Genomic DNA, 24,049 nt, shown 5'->3' on the forward strand with positions numbered 1-24,049 from the left:
TGTCATCAGCATAGCAGTGATATGAAAAGCCATGTTTCTGAATGACAGAACCTAGTGATGCCATGTAGACAGAGAAGAGAAGTGGTCCAAGAACTGAGCCCTGAAGCACCCCAGTAGTTAGATGTTGCGACTTGATATTTATTTATTTAGTTAGTCATTTTGCAGACGCTTTTATCCAAAGCGACTTACAAATGAGGACAATAAAAGCAATCAAAAGAAACAAAAGAGCAATAATATGCAAGTGCTATAACAAGTCTCATAGCTTAACGCAGTACACCTAGCAAGGTTTGTGTTTTTTTTAATTATATAATAAATAAAAAGAAAACATAGAATAGAAAAAGAATAGAGCAAGCTAGTGTAAGAGGCCTTTTTTTGCTTTTTGTATAATAAATAAAAGAAAACTGATAGAATGCAAAAAGAATAGAGAAGCTAGCGTTAGTTTTTTTTTTTTTTAAGAAAACAAGCAGTTAGTAAATGAATATAGTGCACGTTTAAAAGGGGCACGTTTTTTTTAAAGAATAGAATTAGAATAGAGAGGGCTCAAGTTAGAGGGCAAAGTTAAGATGGAAGAGATGTGTTTTTAGCCGAGTCTTGAAGATGGCTAAGGACTCAGCTGCTGGGATTGAGTTGGGCAGGTCATTCCACCAGGAGGGAACAGTTAATGTAAAAGTCTGTGAAAGTGATTTTGTGCCTTTTTGAGATGGCACAATAAAGCGATGTTCACTTGCAGAACGCAAGCTTCTAGAGGGCACACAAGTCTGAAGTAATGAATTTAGGTAAAGGGGTGCAGAGCCAGTGGTGGTTTTGTAGGCAAACATCGATGTCTTGAATTAAAGAAATAGGTCAATGTTAAATGTATTTAGGGATCGTTAAAGGGATCGTTCACCCAAAAATGAAAATTCTTTCATTAATTATTTACCCTCATGTAAGACCTTTGTTTATCTTTGGAACACAAATTAAGATATTTTTGATGAAATCCGAGAGCTCTCAGACCCTCCATAGACATCAACACAACTGCAATGTTCCCAGGTCCAGAAACGTAGCATAGCCCATGTGACATCAGGGGTTCAACCACTATTTTACGAAGCTATGAGAATACTTTTTGTGCACAAAGAAAACTAAAATAATGACTAAATTAAACAATTCTTCTCCTCATCCCGTCTGCAGCTGTGCTCCGCCATTGTGGAAAGAATATAACGATGCATCTGCTTGCTTCCGCTTCATGTAAACAACGCATGCGCGTGTTAACATAAGCAGTAGCGCCACGTGTATGCCTTGTGTCAGATTTCCTCAAAAATATCTTAATTTGTGTTCCGAAGATGAACAAAGGTCTTATGGGTTTGGAACAGCATGAGGGTGAGTAATTAATGACAGAATTTAAATTTTTGGGTGAACTAACCCTTTAACCAAACAAGCCAAACTCATACTGCTCAGTAATTGGAGTGGAAATTTGCTTGCAGTGTTCTCTGTGCTGTAATTGGTCAAATGTCATCAATCTCTCTTTGATGATTGGCTGCAGCTTTGCTTTTCGGAATCTTTGCACATTTCGGAATGCTATTGACAGATCGTCCGGATGCTGCAGCACAGCGGTTTCTCAGTTAACAGGGAATGTTCTCAGAACTTTGGCTAACGTTCTGGCAAGGTTCTCTCAAAGTTTTCATATTATTAGAATGTTTGTTCAAAGTTATCTGGTCTTTAACAATAGTTGCATCCCAAATGACGCAAGTGTGTACACTAAGCACTTATGCACTCAACTGTGTAGTAGGGCTGGAAACCTCACATTTCGATTCGTATCGATTCTTGGGGTCATGATTTTATAAAAAAATCGATTTGCCATTTTTCATCAAAATGTTGGTGTGCACTGGACATGAAACGCACCAGTATTTTTTTAATACAAAAACACACCTGTCTATAGTACGAGTAGTCCTGACTCAAGAAATCAGTGTTTCCTATAAACTATTAACTTCCTAATAAATCAAAAATATTTTACACTCAATAATTAAGATAATTATTTTTCCAAACACTTGCCCTCGCTGAAAATGGGGCAGGATGTATTTGTTTTTCCACCTCTGTCCTCATGTTATTATTTCATTTTCGTTGGACGTTTCTTTATGTTACAACTTGTTTTAGAACATTCAAAAGTAACATTCCCATAATGTTTGCTGGTAGCCATTGACTTCCATAGTATGGAAAATACTATGGAATTTAATGGCTACCAGCAACTGTTTGGTTACCATCATTCTTCAAAGTATCTTCTTTTGTCTTCAACAGAAAAAAAGTAATTCATACAAGTGTGGAACATTTTTGGGTGAACTGTCCCTTTAACGTTCTCATTACCACGAAAACACATTTTTAATCCTGGATGTTTTGAACGTTTAATGAACATTCAGAAGTAAAGTTTCATAACATTCAGAACATGTTGTTAGCTGGGTAGAGTCACACCGCTTATGAAAAGCGGTTTTGCAAAGTCGACTGCATTGTGAGTTTAATCTGTTTGAGTTTGAGTGTTTGATAATCACTGACCTACCAAGTGGTTTATTACAAAAGAAATATGATACAAAACCAGATAATACACAACATGATATCAGATACAGATCAAACAAAGAACATTACATACTTTTTACACAAATTGTGCCTTAGCCTTAGTTTTAATATACATAAATCTGTGCCATTTACATGAAGGATCTTCTAACTTGGAATATAGTCTAGTGGACTCTGTAGGACAGGAAGAGTCTTCAGACGACAATTAGTTTCCTGCACGGACACCATTGCACATGTCGTTTATGGATGTTTTCACCTCCGCAGTTCTGTCACATGTTAAAGAATGAAGGCTTATGGGTGGTTTTAGTGGTGTAACAGGACATTCAGGTGTCACCATCACGCGATCTTGCTCAGGAACCCTGGGGAACTGCCACAACTGTATGTCCGCCTGCTGCCGGTGTGTCTTCATGTGGGCATTTCGACTTTTCACCTTTAAAAACACCCTATGAAACGAGGCAATCGTGAATCAGACCGCAACCAGTGTGATTCATAACTGTATGAAGATATTTCTGTGTTTGACTCAGGACGTGGCTTACTTTCCACACTCGTTGCAGGGAAAGACGACGGCTGAATCAGTGTCTCCACTGGTGGTGCTGGAGGGAGAACTTCTCACAGAAGCCGAACCCGAAGGCAGGGTCAGCGTGGACGTTCTGTTTTCGGCCGGAGAACTACAGAGCAGCCGGAGATTGGTCTGGGTCCACGTTTCTTCATTCATCTGCTGTGAGAAACATCGTAATTTTACCCAGAAACAAATGTTCTGTAATTACTTACTTGTTCCCAATCCATTTTTTCCACAAGACAGCAGTTAAGAAGTTGCAAAATGGCCAAGGAAACACCCTAAATCTTAACATCCATGCAACTCATGTACTATATTCCAAGTCTTCTGGAGTCATATGATAGCTTGGTCCGAGTTACAGGCTAAAATTGTAATTCAACCTGAAAGATTAACTGTTGGAACTGGTGCTTTTAATGTGTTTTTGTTTTAATATGTTTTTGGAGATTGACAGAAGTCGTTGTATGGAAAAGTACACTTTAGAATACCTTCCAAATGAGTACTTGTTATGGAAATAATATATTTTAAAAGGCTACATTTGAGTGTTAAAGGCACAATATGTAAGAATTTTTTATTAAAATATCTAAAAACCAGTAGAACTGTGTTATATATTTTGCTGACTTGTGTACTTACAGTATCCCAAACGTTTCGAGGAATGTTTAAATCCAGAGAAATAAGCTATTTTAACTAGTGACACGGAACGTGTTCATAGTGTCATTGTGTCGCCCGCCAATGACGTCATAACCGGAATATTTAAATCCCGAGAAATAAGCTATTTTAAGTAGTGACACGGAACGTGTTCATAGTGTCATTGTGTCGCCCGCCAATGACGTCATAACCCCTCGATTTCCGGTTTTGTTTATAACATAAGACGCTTTAATATGTTATGCGTTTTAATAGACCGGTGACGACCGCACAGCGTAGCATCATAACAGAACTTTCAAATGTATCTAGTATGATAAAACAGCGCTGCTTTACCCCACATACGCACGACCGGAAGGAGCGGAAGCGGTCGACTGTGGCATAATAAAAGCTCCGCTGCTTTCGAGCCGTGTGTCACGCTCGTTCAGCGGCCTCGTTTCGCTTCGACGGCTTTCAGCCTCACCCTGCTTCATTCTACTATGTTAATAAATCATTAGCTCATCCATGAACATGATTTCTGCCCGAGTCCCATCAGATTGCATCGGCTGTGGGGATGAAGACGACAACTCCCATGATTCCACACTCAGTCACGGCGCCATCTAACTACGCCTTTGTCTATTTGTTTATTTTGAATATGCACCCTCTAGCGGCGAAAATTACATATTGTGCCTTTAACTGAATGTAATGTTCAGACACTTAATGGCATGTTTTTTGCAATTACAATAAATTAAAATGTATTATAGTTTAAATTGATATTAAATGCAATTAGTTGAAATTAAGAGTGTTTTTGACACACTTAAGTAGGACTTAAGTACTTCTTTGTTTGTAATTTTTTATAACTAATTCGTTAGTCTTTAATATATGGTTACTGACAAGCGTTTATGGTAAATTAAAATATACTTAAATTTCAAGTTGCAATTAAAATGTATTAACTTTAAATGTAATATAAATAACGCACTAAAGTTTAAATTATAATGACAAAAGATTATTAGAACATAATAATTTGGAATGTACTTTGTTTAACGTTTAATTTGACATTGTTAGAAAGTGCACTTCTTAAAGTGTACGTAAGTGTGTTAAGAAACATAGTTATGAAAGTGTCTCTTAAAGTACACTCAAGTGGTCTTTTATTTGATTTATATCATCTGCAAGTACAGTTTTTTTTGTTAATATGAATATACTTCGAAAATGTAAAGTACACTACAAGTGTACATCCAGTACAAGTAAGCACACTTATTTTTCAGGAGTGACCTGTGTGACAAAATCTTTTAACATTTCTTATTTTGTGCTCCACAGAACAGCATACGGATTTGGAACAGCTTGAAGGTGAGTATATAATAAATAATGATAGGATGTCATTTTGGATTATTATTGTCAAATCATCTTTTTTTTAGTTTTTTAGTTTTTTTTTAAGAGTTTGAATCCTATAACTGAACATCAGCTATTGTATATATAGTTCAGTCATTAAACTCTAGATGGTTCAGGCTGACGGGTTGTTAACATAACTAATGATATTCAGAGCGTTAAACGACTTGGCACAAGCTGATTGGTTCATGCTGCATATGCAGCCAATGAGCTTACTGCCTTGCATTTATATGGCTGGCTAGCGTTCACTTGAGATTCCTGCAGCGCGCTTTCAGAGTTTGTCTGAAATCCTCCACCTTCCCCAGCTCCACCTGTATAGATCTGCTACAGGTTATTTCATATGCTATTTGTGCAGCAGCAGTATGTCTTAAATACTCACACCATATCGCCATATGCATTGGCAGTAGCAAGTTCCTGTACTTGCTTGCAGCAGCAGCAATAATCTACAACTATAGCAACAACCAACAGCAGCAGCAATTCAGCAGCAGCGTAGCAGATCTGTTCCGCCAAGACCAAATACATTAACATTGTCATATCCATCACAATGTTAAAATCTTCCGAGAGTTGTCATGATTGAAATATAGTTAGCATAGTGTCTTCTCCGTTATTAGAAACATGTCACATTGGCTTTTGTAACATGTTTTTAATAATAAAGACATTATTCGGCTACTATATACAGATTACTACACAATCACACTATCTAGATTAATACAGCACACGTTTGACAGAACGCAGAGGCAGTATACAGCATATTTGAGAGAAAAGGTGTGAGCGTACTAGTAAATGACAGGAAGTGGAGAAAGCACCTAGAGGTTTCAGTATGCACACCGGCTCACAGATACTCACAGAGTTTGACACTTCACAGACAAACATGGCACTGGAGTTTTCTGATATTTCAGGCTCCCTGGTTTTGCTGTTGGCTTCTTTATTTGGTTCTGTGGTGGTGTTTATCGGCCAGTCTCCCTAATTCATGAAATATATAGGCTATGCATGAAAAAATATTTGAAAGTCACAATATAATGTAATAATAAATCACAACAAAAAATGCCTGAATGTCATTAAATTAGATAACTTATAAAAGTGAGTGTCATTTGTATTTTTAATAATATTTTCTTTTCTGATGCAATGCAGTGTCTTTAATTGTCCAAATACTGGCAGGCGAAAGCGGTGACATGAGGTTTAGATGAGTATGACCAGTAAAACTGTGCTGGAACTCACCCGCTGGTCTTGAACAGGTGTAGACAGAGCCGTACTGACTCTCGTACCCACGCGCAAACGCTTTTTCCATGCGTAATAGTACTCGACACACTGAGACACTGACTTTGTCTTGACCTAAATAATAAAATAACACATTCTCACAGTCACTGCACCACAGGGTCACAAATTAATGCTAATATATTAATGTAGAACAAAAGATTAAATTAATACAGGGTTTCTGCAGGTCTTAAAAAGTCTTAATTCGTCCTTCCACAAATTAAGACCTTAAAAAAAAAAAAACATAATTTCAGAGCAGAAAATCATCACCCAAATGCAAATTTCTTCCTCAGTATTGTTTTGTTTTCCTATATCTAAACATTCTTAAATCTAGAAACATTTACTTGAGATGCAATGTTAGAAATGTTGGAAATGTAACAACAAAAAAGAACAAATTTCTGATAGTCGGGTATGAAAATGTTTCTCTTTTGAATTAAGTAGATTTTTCTGAGCCCATTGGCAGATTTTTGTTATTTTAATCATCAACTCGCTTTATTTTGATGAGTAGTTGACAAGTAAATGTATCTTGATTTAAGAATCTTTTGCACTGGAAAACAAGATAAAAAATTTTTTTTTTGCACTGTGATCGGTAAAAGCTATTTCCATATTCCAGTGGATTAGCAGAGCTATTCAAGACTTAAGGTATTTCTGGTTACACTTTATTTTAAGGTGTCCTTGTTACAGTGTAATTATACATTTAAGTACTGAGTAATATTAATTAACTAGATGTACTTACTATATGATTAGGGTTAGGATTAGGGTTTGTCTTCGGGTTACATGCATGTAATTATGCATAATTAATTGTTAATATAATAGTAAGTACATGCAACGTGTAACAAGGACACCTTAAAATAAAGTGGTAGCGTATTTCTTTGTAAAATGAATGAAAAAGTAATAGAGATTTGTTTTGAAGTGTTGCTAATACAAGACATTTACATTTAGAGAACATACAGTACAGTCCATTCAATTTATTCCTTAAATTTTCTTTACTTAGTCTTGAAAAAGTCTTAAACGTACCTTCATAAAACCTGCACAAACCTTTTAATATTAATTGACCACAAATACCATTTTCTGGACAAGATGGAAATCTTTGTGATGACTTAAAAGTGCTTTGTTCAGCTGGCGTTTTTCCTGAAGCGTCCATCTGTCTGATCCTAGTTGATGAGAAGAGGAGAAGAAAAGCTGTAATGTGGTGCATTCAGTGATTCAAGTATTTAGGGCCAGATTTACTAAACGGGTCAAGTTATAGCGTGAGAGCGCAAACATATAAAAGCACTGATAGGAGTGGAAAGTTCTGCGGTTGATCTACTGACAGTACGCAGATTAAAGAACACAGACAAGAGACAGATCTGTTCTGTAATGACCAATGCAATCTACCAAGAACAGCTCGAATTAGTGTCTGGTTTAAGACGTGCTTTTTTAGGCTGGAAACAATAGCGCAAATACCAGTAAATTGACTGGCGCAAACATTAGTAAATCACTTTGTGTGATTCATTTAGATACTTTCCTCCCATGAATTTTGCATCTGAAAGAGAAACTCCTACAAAAAATGCATATGCGATAAGATCAGCCACAAAAATGACTGTGTCCACGTCTTTTCAGCGCTAATCTTTCACAGAGCGTCTTTAGAAAATCCTGACAGTAGTTGTTTAATGCCAAAAGAGGGTTTGCGCTTGTGCAAGCCGTTAGTAAATCTGGCCCTTAATTTGTAGTCTTCTATATATAATAAAATATTTCCTCAGGAAGGAATACTTGCATATAAGAATACCACAGTAAAAAGAGAGATGAAAATAGTATTTTTTGAGGGCACAAAATCTTACGCACCTGCGTAATGATAGTCTGTTTTGGGGCTGGATGTGTTTTTCGGCGGCGTTGGCAGGAGAAGCTTTTCAAGGGTATTCTGGAACATGATTTGTTATTTTAAGGCTTTTTAGAGAATGAGTTTTAGTGCCAGGAAGCGATAATACGCAAAATACTAACCATAATATCTCCTCTGCACTCAGAAAGACAGTGCAGGACATATTCTGTGTTTGCTCCGCCACCTGGTAGCACACTAGAGCAAGCCATTTTCAAAAGATTGTCCACTAAAAGGGGGAAAAAGTCAACAGTAATCAGATATTGGTGCTTTCTTTTTCCATAATGTGCACAAAAATAAATGAACCATTTAAAAATTCAACATTTTTTTAGACTCTAAAAATATTTTAGACTCTATAAACTTGCATATCATTGTTAGCCTGCACTGAAAACAACTGTTGTGGAAACAATTTAGACTCTGAAATTGAAAAGAAATTTCACTCAGAAGAGAATTTGCGTTGAATTGAGTGTGAAATTTTGAAGTAGAAAAAATGAAATGTTATTTTCTTGCAAAACGTACTCAAATAATTTTTTCGAAAACCATTTTTTCCAGTGTAGTGAACTTAATTACTTGGCTGAAGTATGATTTTAGAATGTTTTGCTTTGCATCATGCCTTAAAATGTCTGTTCTGCATTATAAAATCACCGCATGTCTCCTAGTTGCTGCATTTAACTCAATGTGTTGTTGAAAGTGATTTTAGTTACCTTTCTGCTGGTTATCAGGGGCATCCAGGTCTTGGGTGGGCGACCACAAAAGAACAGCATTATGGGAATCTTCCTCTGTGAGGGTTTGACTCTTAATTTCTGCGATCTTTGCTTGAAATTCCTTGCCAACATTTATCCGACTATAAAGAACATAAACACAGTTATTGATTATTCATTTTATATTTGAACATTATCAATTATTTAATAAATCAAGTAGGCAATTGACAGTAAAATGATGTGCAATAACACATTGTTTTGCTGGTGTAGCTTAAAGGTGAAGAGTGTAATGTTTCGAAACACTTTTGTGAAAATGAAACCTCAGATCATGTGGTTTTATTGAGAGGAAGTGTGATATTACTTGAGTGAATAAACTCACTTCTGTCAGGACCACTATCGTCAAAATGATAGATACTTAGCATAAAGTTTGGTTTGGCGGTATGGTTCTGTTCTGGGCAAAAAACTCCCTGCCCATCCATGCAGCCTGTCATGAATGAGCAGGGAGAGCAGCAATAATAACCCCTCTAAGGTTAACAGAACAGAACAAGGCAGATATCATTCATGTATTTAATGATATTTAAGTGTAACACTTTATTCAAGATAAAGGAGTCTGATTAGCAAGGAATATCAGAAAGCCAAGTCCTGACTGTGGCGAAAGGAGGAGCTGGGGATGGAGGAGGGTAATTTTCTCCGGAGCAAGCTGAAAAGCTGCTGAATAATACTGAATAGAGCTTATATCGGAATGCCGTGATAGGTGTAGTATTCCTATAGGTAGATGTGATCAGCTGAGAATCACGTGACCTGCCAGAACTAACGCTAACGCTTAATTTAAAAAAAAAATGAAACAAGAGGGAAAATGGTATTTCAAAGCTTTTTCATTTGCTGGAAAAAAATTGGTTGTCTCAGAGAAACTGCATTCATTGGTAAAAGTATTGTGAGAACACATTTTTCAAGCAAATGCAAACTTTCTCGAGAGAACAAAAGCATCCAAATATACATTTTTATTCCATTTCATATTTTTTTCAATATGATTTTTTAAATATTTTGCTAATAAACAACTACCTACAGGATCAACACCATACCAACTGCATAGCAACACCCTGGCAACAGACCACATTTTTTTTCTCGAGAAAATGTAACACATAGTTTAATTTGTTTTTGCTAGTGACATTGACTTTACACACATATCTTTGAGTAAAAACATTAAAATGCTTACGGTGTTACATTAACCACTTTCTCCCTTGCAGTCTCACCACAGTCATCCATATCACCTGTTATAGACAAACATGGATAATGCATATTATAATTAGAAAAATACAGCTACTGTTACAATGCATCTAAAATAATTCAGTAAAAACAACTCTTTAATCTTCGCTATTGTCATGCCAATGACTTTGACTGCGTTAACTAACCAGCCCCATCTGCAGCAGATTCGACCCCGCTGCTCTTGCCTCTTCCATTGATGGCGCTGAAGAGGCCTGATCCCGGGCGTACGGGGCTGAGCATAGGCGGAGGGGTGTATGGCACGTCGTCCCCCATGCTGCTCGCCGTCCTGAGCTGACTGCAGAAGAGCACTGCGCCTCTGGACTCCTGACCGGCGCTGGGCGGAGGAATCATCAATGGGACCAGACAGTGGCGGTACCTCTTTTTCACCTGCTTTGGAGCGCATTCTCCACCTGAGACAGATCTCTTTATCTAGAATGTGTTATGTGGGGGGTGAGGTTTAGTTAACATTCAAATCTGTCAGATTTACATGAATCAGTTAAAAGGACACTTCACCCAAAAATGAAAATGAAAAAGGAAAGTTGGTAACCACTGACTTCATATTCATATATAGTATGGGGGAAAAAATTGTATAAAAGTCAGTGGCTATGGAGGGTGAGTAAATGATGATTTTCTTTTTTGGGTGAACTATCCCTTTAAGAAACACAAACATGATTTGAAACGTCTACATCATCGAATTAGGTTGTTTTGAAGTGACCAAATAAAGTAAATTCAAAGTAATTTCCATGAGAGTTAAGGTTATTTAATTTTATATATATATATATATATATATATATATATATATATATATATATATATTTTGTCATATCACTGAATTATAAGCTAGTGCTAGCTAGCATATTGTTAACGAGCTATAGCACATTTTAGCATGCTAAATGCTAAGTCTGCTCCAATTCTTCACCACAATGGTAACCCACTGTAATTGAAACGGTTCTAAATCCCAACATAATTGAATTTTAACTCGAAACACTATCAAGACTCTCCTGTTGTCATTTTGTTCAAAAATACTAAAGATAATACTTAATTTCAACATTCTACTAAGGTGTCCTTGTTACACGTTACATGTACCTACTATTATAATAACAATAAATTATGCATGTAACCCTAAGCCAAACCCTAATCCTAAACCTAACCGTATAATAAGTGCATGTAGTTAATTAATATTACTCAGTACTTAAATGTATAATTACATTGTAACAAGGACACCTTAAAATAAAGTGTAACCCATTCTACTCTCTCCATTAAATCCTGTGCAAAGCATACAGTTTCAGCCAACATCAAAAACAATTATCAGATGTTTGATTGGTTCACATTCGCCCTACTTAACTCAATCTGGTAGATTGCACATTTTAGAGGTTTACATTAACTGAAAGCAAAGAAATCACATTTAGAAGAGAAATATAACTTTGCTGTGTAGATCACAAATAATATGAATCAAATCGAATTGGACAGTCTTTATGTTCCCATTTTTCAGTATTTGACTACCTGAATTGGAGGCAGTAGTCAAATACCTTGTAATTTCGTTTGTGAAGCACTTTTTTCTTTCTTTTAATTATGCATTTCCTATTAAAACAGAGCTGGGCAGGATATATTAAAGGGCTCATTGCATTATTTTTCACAGTGAAATCAGTTTACAGTTCTTGCTTTTTTTCTTTTTATGGAATATTGCTGTTTATTGTAAATTATTTATCCATGCATATTGCAGCATTCATGTGCCCCTTGTAATTTTTTATCAAAAAGTCAGCATAAGCATGAAGTTTTACATTTAAAAAATATTTTGAGCATCAGCAGTCTATAAATTCTTACGATGTTGTAATGATGTTTCTGACCTCGTTGTTAAAGCTTTTAATTCTCTAAAAAGGTTTTAAAAATAACTATATGAATGCCAGAAACTCACACAGGAAGGGTGGTTTCGTACCAACGGGAGGGGTGACTGTGCACCACACTTAATTAAACCGCTTTGTTCCTCATCTTTCTGCTGGCACAGAAGGCTGAGCATGAGTTTGGTTGGGGTCTGGTAGTCCTTGACAGGTACTGACACAGGTAAGAGGATGGGGTTGCTTTGAGCAGCCTGTTCAAACAAAGAAAGAAATACCAAGCAATGGGGCAAATCAGCATGCAAGTTTTCACAAACCACTGATAATCAAAATGACTCTGGTTCATACCATTTTGAGGGGTGTGGGGTGTGTCCGCAGGCCTCCATGTGAGCGCATGTGACCATTCAGAGCCGGGAGACTTTTGAACTCCCTGTGACAAACAGTGCATCTCATCTTTGCATGAGATCCATCCTCTCTCGACAACCCTGGTTCTGCTCTACAGAAATCCAAATCCACATACTATATTATATATCAATAATATTAGTGGAGCATTGAGTTTTTCGTTTTTTTGCCACAGTTGCCTTTGCTTGCATACTAGAGGACTAGTGATATTATGTATTACACAAAAAAAGGGTGTAGAAACAGTTTTCACTCAGACACTGCTAGTAAATTTGACAAAAATAAAAAATACAAAAGACACCAAGTAACACTAGTGAAATTTTGAAGCAGAAAAACTGAAATAGTATTTTCTTAAACATACTCCAATAATCCAGTGCTACACATGACCAAATAGTAATTATGGTTGTCACTACACCAAGTTGTTATGAATCGAATAACAATTATATAACAAGACCTCAGCTTTCATAATTCTCAAGATCACCAGAAGACGAATTAATAATAATCAACTAATTATAAATTAATAATGAATTATACAATTACGGTAACACTTTAAGCCTTTATGTATAATGCATTATAAAAGTAGTTTTAATGCATTAATTATGCCTTGTAATGCACATTATAATGCATTACGATCGCATGAATAATTGTAACCATAGTTCCACATTATAACACTTATCAATTCAATTGTTGCACTATTCATTTTAAATTTGGTAATAATTATTTACGACAACATATAATGTATTGCAATGCACATTATGAATAATTATAATGCGTTATACTCTTTAATAACACTTTATAATGCATTATACGTAAAGGCTTTAAGTAAAGTGTTGCCACATTTGCTTTAAGTATACCCAACCTTTACATTACCTTATATATTATATCCAACTTTTTGTCGCAAAATGTAACTATATTAATATCCAGCTCTTTATATAAAACATATATATATATATATATATATATATATATATGTCACATAGGGCTATACATTCTATATTGCAAAATCGTTGTGTAATTGCTGCAAAATGTAAACTATATTATCACCCAGCTCTAACCTGCTAAATATGATTATAAGGCATTAATGTATTGACATTATCAACATTAACATCACGACTTTCTGTAAAGCTGCTTTGAAATGCATATTTAGAACACGCTCTATACAAATGAATTTGATTTGACTAAATGGATAGAAGTAGGGTTGGAGTCAAACCTGAAATGAGGTGAAATGGCCTCATCCTGAATATTTGGTGAAGGTGCCTGCAAGGTATTCATGAGAAACCTTTAACTTAAATGCAAACAAGTCTATAATGAAGTAATGAAATAAAAAATACAGTACCTGTGACCACTGAGGAGCATGTGCGGTGAGATGATGAAAAATATCCCCCCTCATAGTCATCTGTTGAAGAGTTTTACAGACCCCTGAGCTCTTGTTTTGGTAGAGCGGACTGCAGAGGTCTTCACTTCGGTGAGGGAAGTTGAAACCAGATTGATCTTCTTTGGGACTCGAGAACACTGGTGTGTTGGGTGCCGAGTGACGAGCATCGCTAAACATGTTGTTTTGCTTTGCAGGGATCGATTGGACGTGATCTTGCGCAAGGTAAGGATTGCTGGGTTGGGAAAGCAAACGAAGATGTTGTTGCTCTTGGTAATGGAAGATCTGCTGCTCTGGGACTTTGAAGTCTTGACGGTGGTCATAGGTCGGCGATTGAGCAGGTTCTTGAGAGTCCAGGTGAGTTTTGTGTGCAAAAATCCCTCTTTGTTGTTCATTCAAGGCCATCGGATATGGCATTGGGTGGCTTTGATAGCCATGCCAAGAGTTCTGTGGTTTTTGGAGACTCCTGTTTACCTGCTCCATGTTGTTTAATTTCGGTTTGTGTTGCTGGTATCCATAGTGAAACTGTTGATGGTTTTGGTAAAGGCCGTGCATTGAGTTTTGGCTTTCTGATGGATGGAAGCCGGTCTGATCGCATTGACCTTGAATGACCATTGGGTTAAAAACCGGAGACTCCAAATGTTGCCTGTCCGATCCTTCTGGGAGACTTTGAGGCATGTGCAAAACCCCTGAATCATTATCATTTGTCCTGTTGCTATCGCCAAAGGGAAGTTGAATGTTTTTCGTAGGGAAGGCCTTTGAGAACGAGTCCAGTCTTTGAGGATGAGAAACACTGCCGTTGTCTTTGCAGGTCATTGATGAGTTGTTCTGACACGTGATGTTAAATGGATAGATTCGAGACGTCTCTGGTAGTTCTTCGTGAGGAGAAGATCCCCATGATGATGTCCTTCCAAACGGATTATATTCCCAAGTCCTGCCACTGTTTGGCATCTCAAGCATTGGAGAAGGTTCATGTCCTGGAGTGCCAGGAGATGTTAGCGGCTCGTGGTTGAGTCGAGGAGACATTGGAGATGATTGGATCGAGTTTATGTTTGGTACACCATAGTGAGGTGCACCCAGTGTACTCGGGCTGTGCTGGAACAAATAGGTCCCGTTGGTGTGGTCTGTGAAATGATTTGTCTCATACAAGTTTTCCGTCATCTTCAGAAAGATTCAAATGCCACTTCTGTATTGTTAAACTAATGGCTTGAGGGAACGTGATTACATACTGTTTTGAACGTCACTATAAAAGAGTTGAATGCTTTTTCCGTCATTCGTTGTTGAGTCTCTCAAATTGTTCGGCTGATTTCAAGAATAGGTTTTCCTGTAAAATGAGAGAACAAGTTGTTATACTTTGCTGATTTTTAAAGACAATCATTTTTGTCTTTTAGGAATAACCTGCACCATTTAAATGTGCACAATAAGACTAGAAACCTGTGTTAAGATGTATGCTGTCATTCAAAAATTTGAGGTTGGTAAGATATTAATAGTTTTATCCAGCAAGGGTGCATTAAATTGATCAAAGGTGACAGCAAATACATTTATAATGTTAAAAAAAGATTTCTATTTCAAATAAATGCTCCTATTGGTTCTAAAAAATTATTACTGTTTTGACAAAAAAATGTTAAGCAGCATGACTATTTTAATCATTGATAATATAAATGACTGTTTTCAAAACTGATAATAATCACACTGTAAAAAATGACCGTGAATTTAATGGTAAAAGACTGTAAAAATGCTACAGTAAAAACCTGTTAAATGGTTAATGGTAAATTCCCCTACTATATACGGTGAAAAACTGTATTGGACGTTACATGTATTAGACATTAATTTTACGGTAGTATACTGTTTTTGTAAGTGAAAAAAGGCTGTATAATTTACAGTGAATAACCGTAAATTGACATTCCCAGAATTCCCAGTGTTACATTTCAAGTGTGATGTTTTTTTGTTCATCATGTGACTTTCTCTTCACCACCTGCATTTGGTGGTTATCAGTGTATTACAAAGGTACAAAACAGATTTCAGTACTTCAATAGGTTGGTATATTAACATTATATCAGTTAATGAAATTACGGTATTTAACTGTAAATTTAAGTTAAAACCGTAAAACCTAAAACGTTGCTACCATATTTTATATGGTAAAATTCCGACAACCACAGCTGCTGGTTTTTTACTGTATATTTTACGGAATTTTTTTTACAGTGAAATGTTTCTTGAGCAGCAAATCATCATATTCTTATGATTTCTGAAGGATCATGTGACACTGAAGACTGGAGTAATGATGCTGAAAATTCAGCTTTGCATCACACGAATAAATAAATAACATTTTACAGTATACAATATTACAATAGAAAACAGTTATTTTAAATTCCAATAATATTTCACGATATTGCCTTTTATACTGTATTTCTGATCAAATAAATGCAACCTTGGTGAGCACAAAAGACTTCTTTCAAAATCATTTAAAAAATCTTACCAACCCCAAACTTTTAAGCGTAAATGTGTATTTTATGTTCACTTTAAAATAAATTGTTCACAGTTTATTGCAATTAAATTTTTTTCAAACACTTGTCAAAATCTAGATTGTGTTTTAAGATTAATTTGGTCATTTTTCATACAGAAAGGAATCGGTCTTTAGCAAACTAATAATATCTTATTTTTCCACCCACAGCAGATACAGTAAATTCACACCATGACTCAGTCTGAGGCTTCCTCTCACATCTAGAATATGAAGTTCAGACACCATCTTATCACTTCCTGTCACATGGTCTGCCTAGAACATAGGACGGCAGTTTGATCAGTATCTAAGCTCTTTGGAAGATGCTGCTGTCCTAAAAATCATTTTCATGCATTCAACATTTTCTCATCGCCGGGTGAATTTAATATACCTCAAAGCAAAACTATGACGTTTAAATACCTTAAAAATGTACTTGCAAAAACATTTTCCACCTCTAAAGTATTCCCAATCTGAGGTTTGTTTTCCAAAACAGTATGCAAAAATGCATAGAATAACACATGCATGTACTTTTACCCATGTGCGCTTTAGAAAGGCCAAGTGTTGAGTGTGTTGTTTGAAAAAAGTCTGCAGATAGATCATTGGTTCACCTCTCTGAATCAGATTAACACAGCATCTCAGTGTCAGAGGCTCAAGTGCGCTTTGTGGTTTCGAAAGTTTCCATCTTCACTTTAGTCTGTTTACTGAGTGTGTGTGGAGCCGTCAGACTCTGACCAGTGAGTGGAACAAGGCGACTGTTAGACCTTTAAAAATAAACTTAAAAGCAATGCGTGTATGTAGCGACAAACAAAGATCTGTACCATCTCGAAAAATGACACTACTGAGGCACAACATCAATTCAACCCTCATCTGTTTTTTTAACAATTAGCTAATCAGCCTTTAAGTTAGTGCCAATTACATTTACATTTGCATTTATTCATTTAGCAGAGGCTTTTGTCCAAATGAGGATATTCACTTGCAAATGAAGGTTATTTTATTTTATTTTTAATTTAATACAATTTTACATTTTCATTTTATTTTCATTTTTTTCCATTTTATTTTTTTATGCTTCTCCCTTTTTTTTTCTTGGTGTAACACATTCAACCTCATTGCGTGATAGGGTCCATTATGAAGTTCTTTTGGATTCAGTATCTCACGTTAACTGTGGCACAGTTAGAGTAGTTGCAACAGTTGATTCACTAATATCAACAAGTATAGACCAATTCAGAGTAGACGTCACAGTTACGTCACTTGCAGCTGCGCGCGCATAGTGGTTGCAGAAAAACACTGGGAGCAAGTGGAGGTAAATGGGTAAAATCCATGGAATAAAAGAAAAAAATATTTTTGTGCCTTTTGATGTCAAGATCGGAATGCAAATAATTTTTATAGAATACTGTCGTCAAAGACGCCATTTGAAGCTAAACACAGACGTTTAAATGGACATACTATGGATGAAAACTGCTATGGTTACACTACTTTTAAAACATAAATTTGATTTAAACAATAGGTCTACATAATATTCACATATGCTGTTCATAGGGGACGTATTGTATTAGCCCTACAGTTACAGCATGAAATATTATTTAAACCTTACTATTAACATTTTTACATAACATTTATTTATTTTATCTCACAATTCTGACTTTTTTTTCTCACAAATGCAAGTTTATATCTCCTAATTCGGACTTTATAACTCGACTTAACTCAAAAATAGTGAGTTTGTCAAATCTGAGGGAAAAAAGCCAGAAGAGCCGAGGGGAAAAGAGAGAATGACGAGTTGTTTTTCCTTATTAGAATTGTGAGATATAATCTCGGAATTGCGAGAATAAAGTCAGAATTTTGAAATATATAATCAAATTGACCTTTTTAAAATTCTTTTATTCCATGGCTCCATAGACTGCCACTTGAAAACCATAATTTTCTGCCTCCAGATAGGCTCTGCCCACAAAAAACGTCATCCCTGTTTCGGATCTGTAAGACTATCCCACTCTCTAACGTCAATTTCGTTGAATAACAGTGCTTATCGCGGGGTGACAAGCTCTTGTAATATGCGGAGAACATTTTGAAAGTGACATCTAATCAATATAATTTATAATCGTTTTAAACCTAACTATTTTGTACAGTATCCGTGAAATTCTCTAGCCGTAAAGGCTATCTCTCCCGGGTTTTCTGCAACCATGATGCGCGCGCATCCTGAATGTTTACAAACCTATAATTGGTCTATAAAATTAGTCTTTAGTTTTGAGTCCAGTTGGAATTTGTTCTCTGTCAAATTGTTGTAGTGGAATGTTGGAATTTATCACGATGAAGAAAACTCTACAGCAGTATCAACTTATTATTACAGTTCAAAAGTGACATTTGTCATTGCCTTTTTCTAAGCATAAAATTATGGGTGACGCTTCACATTTATCCTGACATCTGCATTATTATTAATAGAATCAAATACTTTCAACATTTTTAATTAGACATTTTCATATAAGAATACTTTGCATGAAATTTAAATTGCGTCAATTCCTGTGTGCCCAGGCACAAGTGAGATGACAAAAATAATACCTGTTTTTATGACATATATGACTGTTATTTGTTCATTTCAACATTAGTTGAGCAACATGTTGAGTTGCATCTCAACGGTTTCATTTATGAGCTGTCTGAACTTTATCCACTCTTGAGGTAAACCCAGCTTACCTAGTGTTCATAACAGTACAGTCGGCTATTAAAAATGCATGTGATGTGTTTTCAGTTACAACCATTTTTAGAAACTGCAGCTTGCATATATGGCTCCACAGAGACTCGTTACCATGTCAGTCTGCGCAGTGGTTGAGTTCTTTAAACCGTATCTTTATATATGCAAATCAAAGCTTACAAAATCAATCCGCAACCCCGCTGAGGTCAATGCATGCAACACCTTATAGTCTGACAGTATGACTTTTTTATTCAATTAGCTGTCTGTATTTAAATTGGTCTTGACATCTTTAGAAGAAGCACATGCTGCATGCATTTTTGTGATTGTAACTGTGATAATGACAAATAGTAATGCTTACCTCTCTCATTTCTTTATGTCCGTAATGTACTTTTTTAGAAAAGGCCGCTCTCTCAAACTGACCCATCAAGATGCACTGAATACCATGTAAGACGCTTTGGATATCATAACAAACATAGACGAGTCAAACTGCACCGCGGATAAAAAACAATAACTCAGAAAGGCACATCAGAAATAGGAAGTAAGTTCAGTTCATACTGCTGACTAAGGAATTATGCTTATGTGTCCTCTTATAGCTACAGCAAGTGTCTAAAGGCCTGAGAGGGTTCAAGGAAGTCATGTCATCTTTCTCTTTAAGCCGAGAGACTTCCGGGGTTTAACCACAAGCTATTTTCTCAACCTGCTATTATTTGTCTCATACATTTGTTAGCTGTAAACTGAAAGAGGATAAAAAGAAGAGTTTTTCAGTGTAAAATCTTGCATAGAAATCTACATTAGTACCGTCAGATGTAATGACGGTCCATAATGACAGTGTTGTTGTACGTGGTATACTGCACTGTGCGTCTTTCAATCTTATCAAATGTAAATGTAAATTATGGTTGCCTTATTCTTGTTTTAGCGTGTATTGACAGCTTGGCCACAATTCTTCGTTCACACATGTTAAGAAAGGTCACTGTTTCTGTGAATGTGTGCTGTGGTGAGCGCATACTGGCAGAGATTTGCTGCCATCAACCGTTTCGAATTAATGATATGCAGTGAATGTATGATATGAAGTCGTAGTCTCCTTTAAAGAAATAGTTCACCCCAAAATGAAGATTTGCTGAAATGAACTCACCCTCAGGCTATCCATGATGTAGATGAGTTTGTTTCTTCATGGGAACAAATTTAGAGAAATGTAGCATTCCATCACTTGCTCACCAGTGGATCCTCTGCAGTGAATGGGTGCCGTCAGAATGAGAGTCCACACCACTCCACTCAAGTAATCCACACCACTCCAGTCCATCAAATAACATCTTGTGAAGCGAAAAACTGCATGGTTGTAAGAAAGAAATCCATCATTAATGCGTTTTTCATTTTAACCCTTGCTTCCATCTAAAATATGAGTCCTCTATCCAATATTTATTTCGTCTTGTCTGAATCAGGAGAGCTCAGTTCTAAACAAATATGTAGGTGAATTGTGATATGAGTGGACAACGGGGATGAACTGGAGGAAGTGTTATAATGGATTATGAACTCATATTTTGGCCAGAAGCGATGGTTTATACAGTAGTTAAAACATCTTGATGGATTCGTTTCTTACAAGCGCACAGCTTTTCACTTCACAATATTAACTGATGGACTGGAGTGGTGTGGATTATTGTGATGTTTGGGCTCTCATTCTGACGGCACCCATTCACTGCAGGGATCCAGTTGGCGAGCAAGTGATGGAATGCTACATTTTTCCAAATCGGATGAAGAAGCAAACTCTTGAATGGCAGTAAATTGTTAGCAAATTTTCATTGTTGGATCAACTATTCTTTTAATTTAAAGAATTCTGTGTGCTTTAAATGTGAATAAATCATGTATGTATAACTGAATATAAAGTTTATATTTGTTTTATCTTACGTTTGTGCTTTCTTGTAGACAGGTTGATGTCCGAGAACAGAAGACTTGCAGTGCCGTCTTACTAATCTCCATATCAAACCACTAGGTTAAAAATATACAATGCATACAAGTATAAAATCTTTAGATAAATACCCACCACATCCATCTGTAACTGATCGCAAAAGCGATGCCACAGGAATCTTGCACGCACGTTCTTATTTATGTATGGTCGAGAGCCATTTGTGCACTGACTGTGTTAGCATGCACGAGAGTTTTCCAATATTAATCAGAATTAGGTCATAATATGGTTTTGAATGCAAGCCGTTTGCTATAATGTGTGAATTATGTGCATGCAAACAAGGTCTCTGCTCAATTCACAATTAGCTAAAAGTGTCATTAGTTTTCAGCTATTTTCTGTCTTGTCATGCCCTCCAATGTTTTCAATTAGATTTGAATTAAAAATCGATTTATTGTGCAGCACCAAACTTTTTAAACTTCTTACCTAAGATTCCACAACTAGGCCTCATTGATTAAAACAGTTGTCTTCAACTTCAAAATAATGAAACACTTTTTACTTGCAGTGGGGTTTTCATCATCAACATTTTATCTGATCATAAAGTTGCACCTGTTAACTGAAAACTTCTGTTTCCATCTGCAGTTAAATACACGAACTACTGCAGTTTAGTGCAAATTAGAAGTTTAAATATAGGAAATAGTCAATTAATAATATTAAATTAAAGGAATAGAATTTGCAGAATTATTTCAGAACACTCTAATCAGACCAAATGTTATAAAATTATATTTTTATGAGCCTAAAGTATATTTAAATCAATATACTTTCATAACCTGCTTCCATTTTTGAGCATCATGAAATATACTGTTTGAGGTTTACAAAAACTGCTTTAGAAATGAAAAGTACTTACCTTTTTAGAAAGTGAAAGGAGAGATGATGAAGCTCTGAATAAAGTTCATGCTTCATCTTTCAGGTGAAGGATCCAATGATCACATGACTCACACACTCGCTGCCATCAGCTCTAAAAACGTTTTTTTTGTTTCCAAATAGTAGCTCAGTTTCCAAGAGCTAAAATCCATAAGCAAAGCTCTAATTCGGTAAAGAGAACTGCAGTGAACGTCAGCAGTGCCCTCTGCTGTAAAACACACTTCCGTATCAACATCCTCTAAACACAGTTTCACTATGACACATTGACACCTTTTCTGATTAAAACCACCAAACTTTACCATAAGAGTTTATTTGTTTGTTTTTACTTTATACAAAAGAAGTGTTGTTTTTATTTCCCTTTTCAGCAAAATAATAATAGAGGAAATCCATATAATAAAATATATTATTATTATTATGCTCATTATATTCATTACCTCAATTTGCATATTTCATTTAGTTCTCGTACAAAACAAAAAAAAAATATTATAAAATATAAGGTGACAGAATTTTAAAACCATATTTTTTATTATGATTATTTTGTGTTTTGTGTGAGAACTGTATAAAATATGTACATTGAAGAAATTAATATAATGAACATACTAATAATATTATGATTTTTTAATTGATTTCCTCCTAATACGTAACTCAATCATTCATGAAAAGTTTCAGGATTTCAGTCAAAGAAACTTTTTTTTTCTAAAGAGAAGAGAAGTTTATGACATAGCTTTAGTGGGGTCAAATTATGAAAATCAACTTCTGAGGACACTCCTGAGGAAAAAATATCCTCACAATTATAGTAAAATGTCGAAGACCAACTTCTGAGGACATTCATTAGGGCAAAATATTCTTACAGATATAGTGAAATGTTGAAAACCAACGTTTGAGGACATTCTTGAGGAAAAAAAATACCCTCACACATATAGTACAGTGTTGGAAACCAACTTTTGAGGACATTCATGAGGAAAATATATCCTCATAATTATAGTAAAAAGTTGAAGACCAGCTTCTGAGGGAAATTCATGACAAAATACCCTCACAATTACTGTAAAATGTTGGAAAACAACTTTTGAGAACATTCGTGATGAAAAATACCCTCACAATTATAGTAAAATGTTAAACCCCAACTTTTGAGGACATTTGTGAATCAAAATATTCTTACAATTATCGTAAAATGCTGAAAACCAACTTTTGAGGACCTTCGTGAAGAAAAATTTTATTACAATTATCGTAAAATGCTGAAAACCAACTTTTGAGGACTTTCATGAGGAAAAAAATATCCTCACAATTATAGTAAAATGTTGAAAACCAACTTTTGAGGACTTTCGTGAGGAAAAAAATATCCTCACAATTAAAATGTTGAAAACCAACTTTTCAGGACATTCGTGAGGAAAAAATATCCTCACAATTATAGTAAAATGTTGAAAACCAACTTTTGAGGACATTTGTGAAGAAAAATGAATAAAAATATTCTTACAATTATAGTAAAATGCTGAAAACCAACTTTTAAGGACTTTCATGAGGAAACAAATATCCTCACAATTATAGTAAAATGTTGAAAACCAGCTTTTGAGGACATTCGTGAGGAAAAAATATCCTCACAATTATAATAAAATGTTAAAAACCAACTTTTGAGGACATTCGGGAATAAAAAATATTCTTACAATTATAGTAAAATGCTGAAAACCAACTTTTGAGGACTTTCATGAGGAAAAAAATATCCTCACAATTATAGTAAAATGTTGAAAACCCAACTTTTCAGGACATTCGTGAGGAAAAAATATCCTCACAATTATAGTAAAATGTTGAAAACCAACTTTTGAGGACATTTGTGAAGAAAAATATTCTTACAATTATAGTAAAATGCTGAAAAACAACTTTTGAGGACATTCATGACAAAAATATCATCACAATTATAGTAAAATGTTGAAGACCAACTTTTGAGGACATTCATAATGAAAAATATCATCACAAATATAGTAAAATGTTGAAAACCAACTTTAAAAACCAACTTTTGAGGACATTCGGGAATAAAAAATATTCTTACAATTATAGTAAAATGCTGAAAAACAACTTTTGAGGACATTCATGACAAAAATATCCTCACAATTATAGTAAAATGTTGAAGACCAACTTTTGAGGACATTCATAATGAAAAATATCATCACAAATATAGTAAAATGTTGAAAACCAACTTCTGAGGACATTCATGACAAAATATCCTCACAATTATAGTAAAATGTTGAAAACCAACTTCTAAGGACAAAATAG

At 35.4% G+C, this 24,049-nt stretch overlaps 1 protein-coding gene across 2 annotated transcripts; it reads right to left on the minus strand.

Annotated features, from left to right (window-relative positions):
• Positions 1-2,363: 2,363 nt before the first annotated feature.
• Positions 2,364-22,061, minus strand: LOC107552083 (transcriptional-regulating factor 1). Of its 2 annotated transcripts, none has more exons than XM_016233904.1 (15): positions 21,765-22,061; positions 13,748-15,107; positions 13,622-13,668; positions 12,361-12,508; positions 12,093-12,266; positions 10,324-10,606; positions 10,128-10,182; positions 8,915-9,054; positions 8,336-8,439; positions 8,180-8,255; positions 7,421-7,509; positions 6,320-6,433; positions 5,948-6,064; positions 3,078-3,259; positions 2,364-2,984 (listed from the first exon to the last, which is right to left on the minus strand). In XM_016233904.1, the coding sequence occupies exons 2-15, from the start codon at positions 14,942-14,944 to the stop codon at positions 2,747-2,749; spliced, it is 2,964 nt and encodes a 987-aa protein (XP_016089390.1). In that variant the 5' UTR covers positions 14,945-15,107; positions 21,765-22,061; the 3' UTR covers positions 2,364-2,746. The 2 variants fall into 2 exon arrangements, with proteins under 2 accessions (XP_016089390.1, XP_016089391.1); XM_016233905.1 differs by lacking the exon at positions 21,765-22,061 and adding an exon at positions 19,319-19,592 and having other exon boundaries at positions 12,114-12,266.
• Positions 22,062-24,049: the final 1,988 nt, after the last annotated feature.

Source organism: Sinocyclocheilus grahami, unplaced genomic scaffold, assembly GCF_001515645.1.
Source record: "Sinocyclocheilus grahami isolate Dianchi unplaced genomic scaffold, SAMN03320097.WGS_v1.1 scaffold440.1, whole genome shotgun sequence".
In the NCBI taxonomy this organism is placed as follows: Eukaryota; Metazoa; Chordata; class Actinopteri; order Cypriniformes; family Cyprinidae; genus Sinocyclocheilus; species Sinocyclocheilus grahami.

Bases quoted from the DNA above. Each gene is read 5' to 3' on its own strand.
- LOC107552083 (XM_016233904.1), bottom strand. From the start codon at position 14,944: ATGACGGAAAACTTGTATGAGACAAATCATTTCACAGACCACACCAAC. The intron at 10,607-12,092 runs GTGAGTTTCTGG...AACACATTCTAG, and splicing joins TACGAAACCACCCTTCCTGT to ATAAAGAGATCTGTCTCAGG. The intron at 6,065-6,319 runs GTGAGTTCCAGC...TTCATGAATTAG, and splicing joins CACCTGTTCAAGACCAGCGG to GGAGACTGGCCGATAAACAC.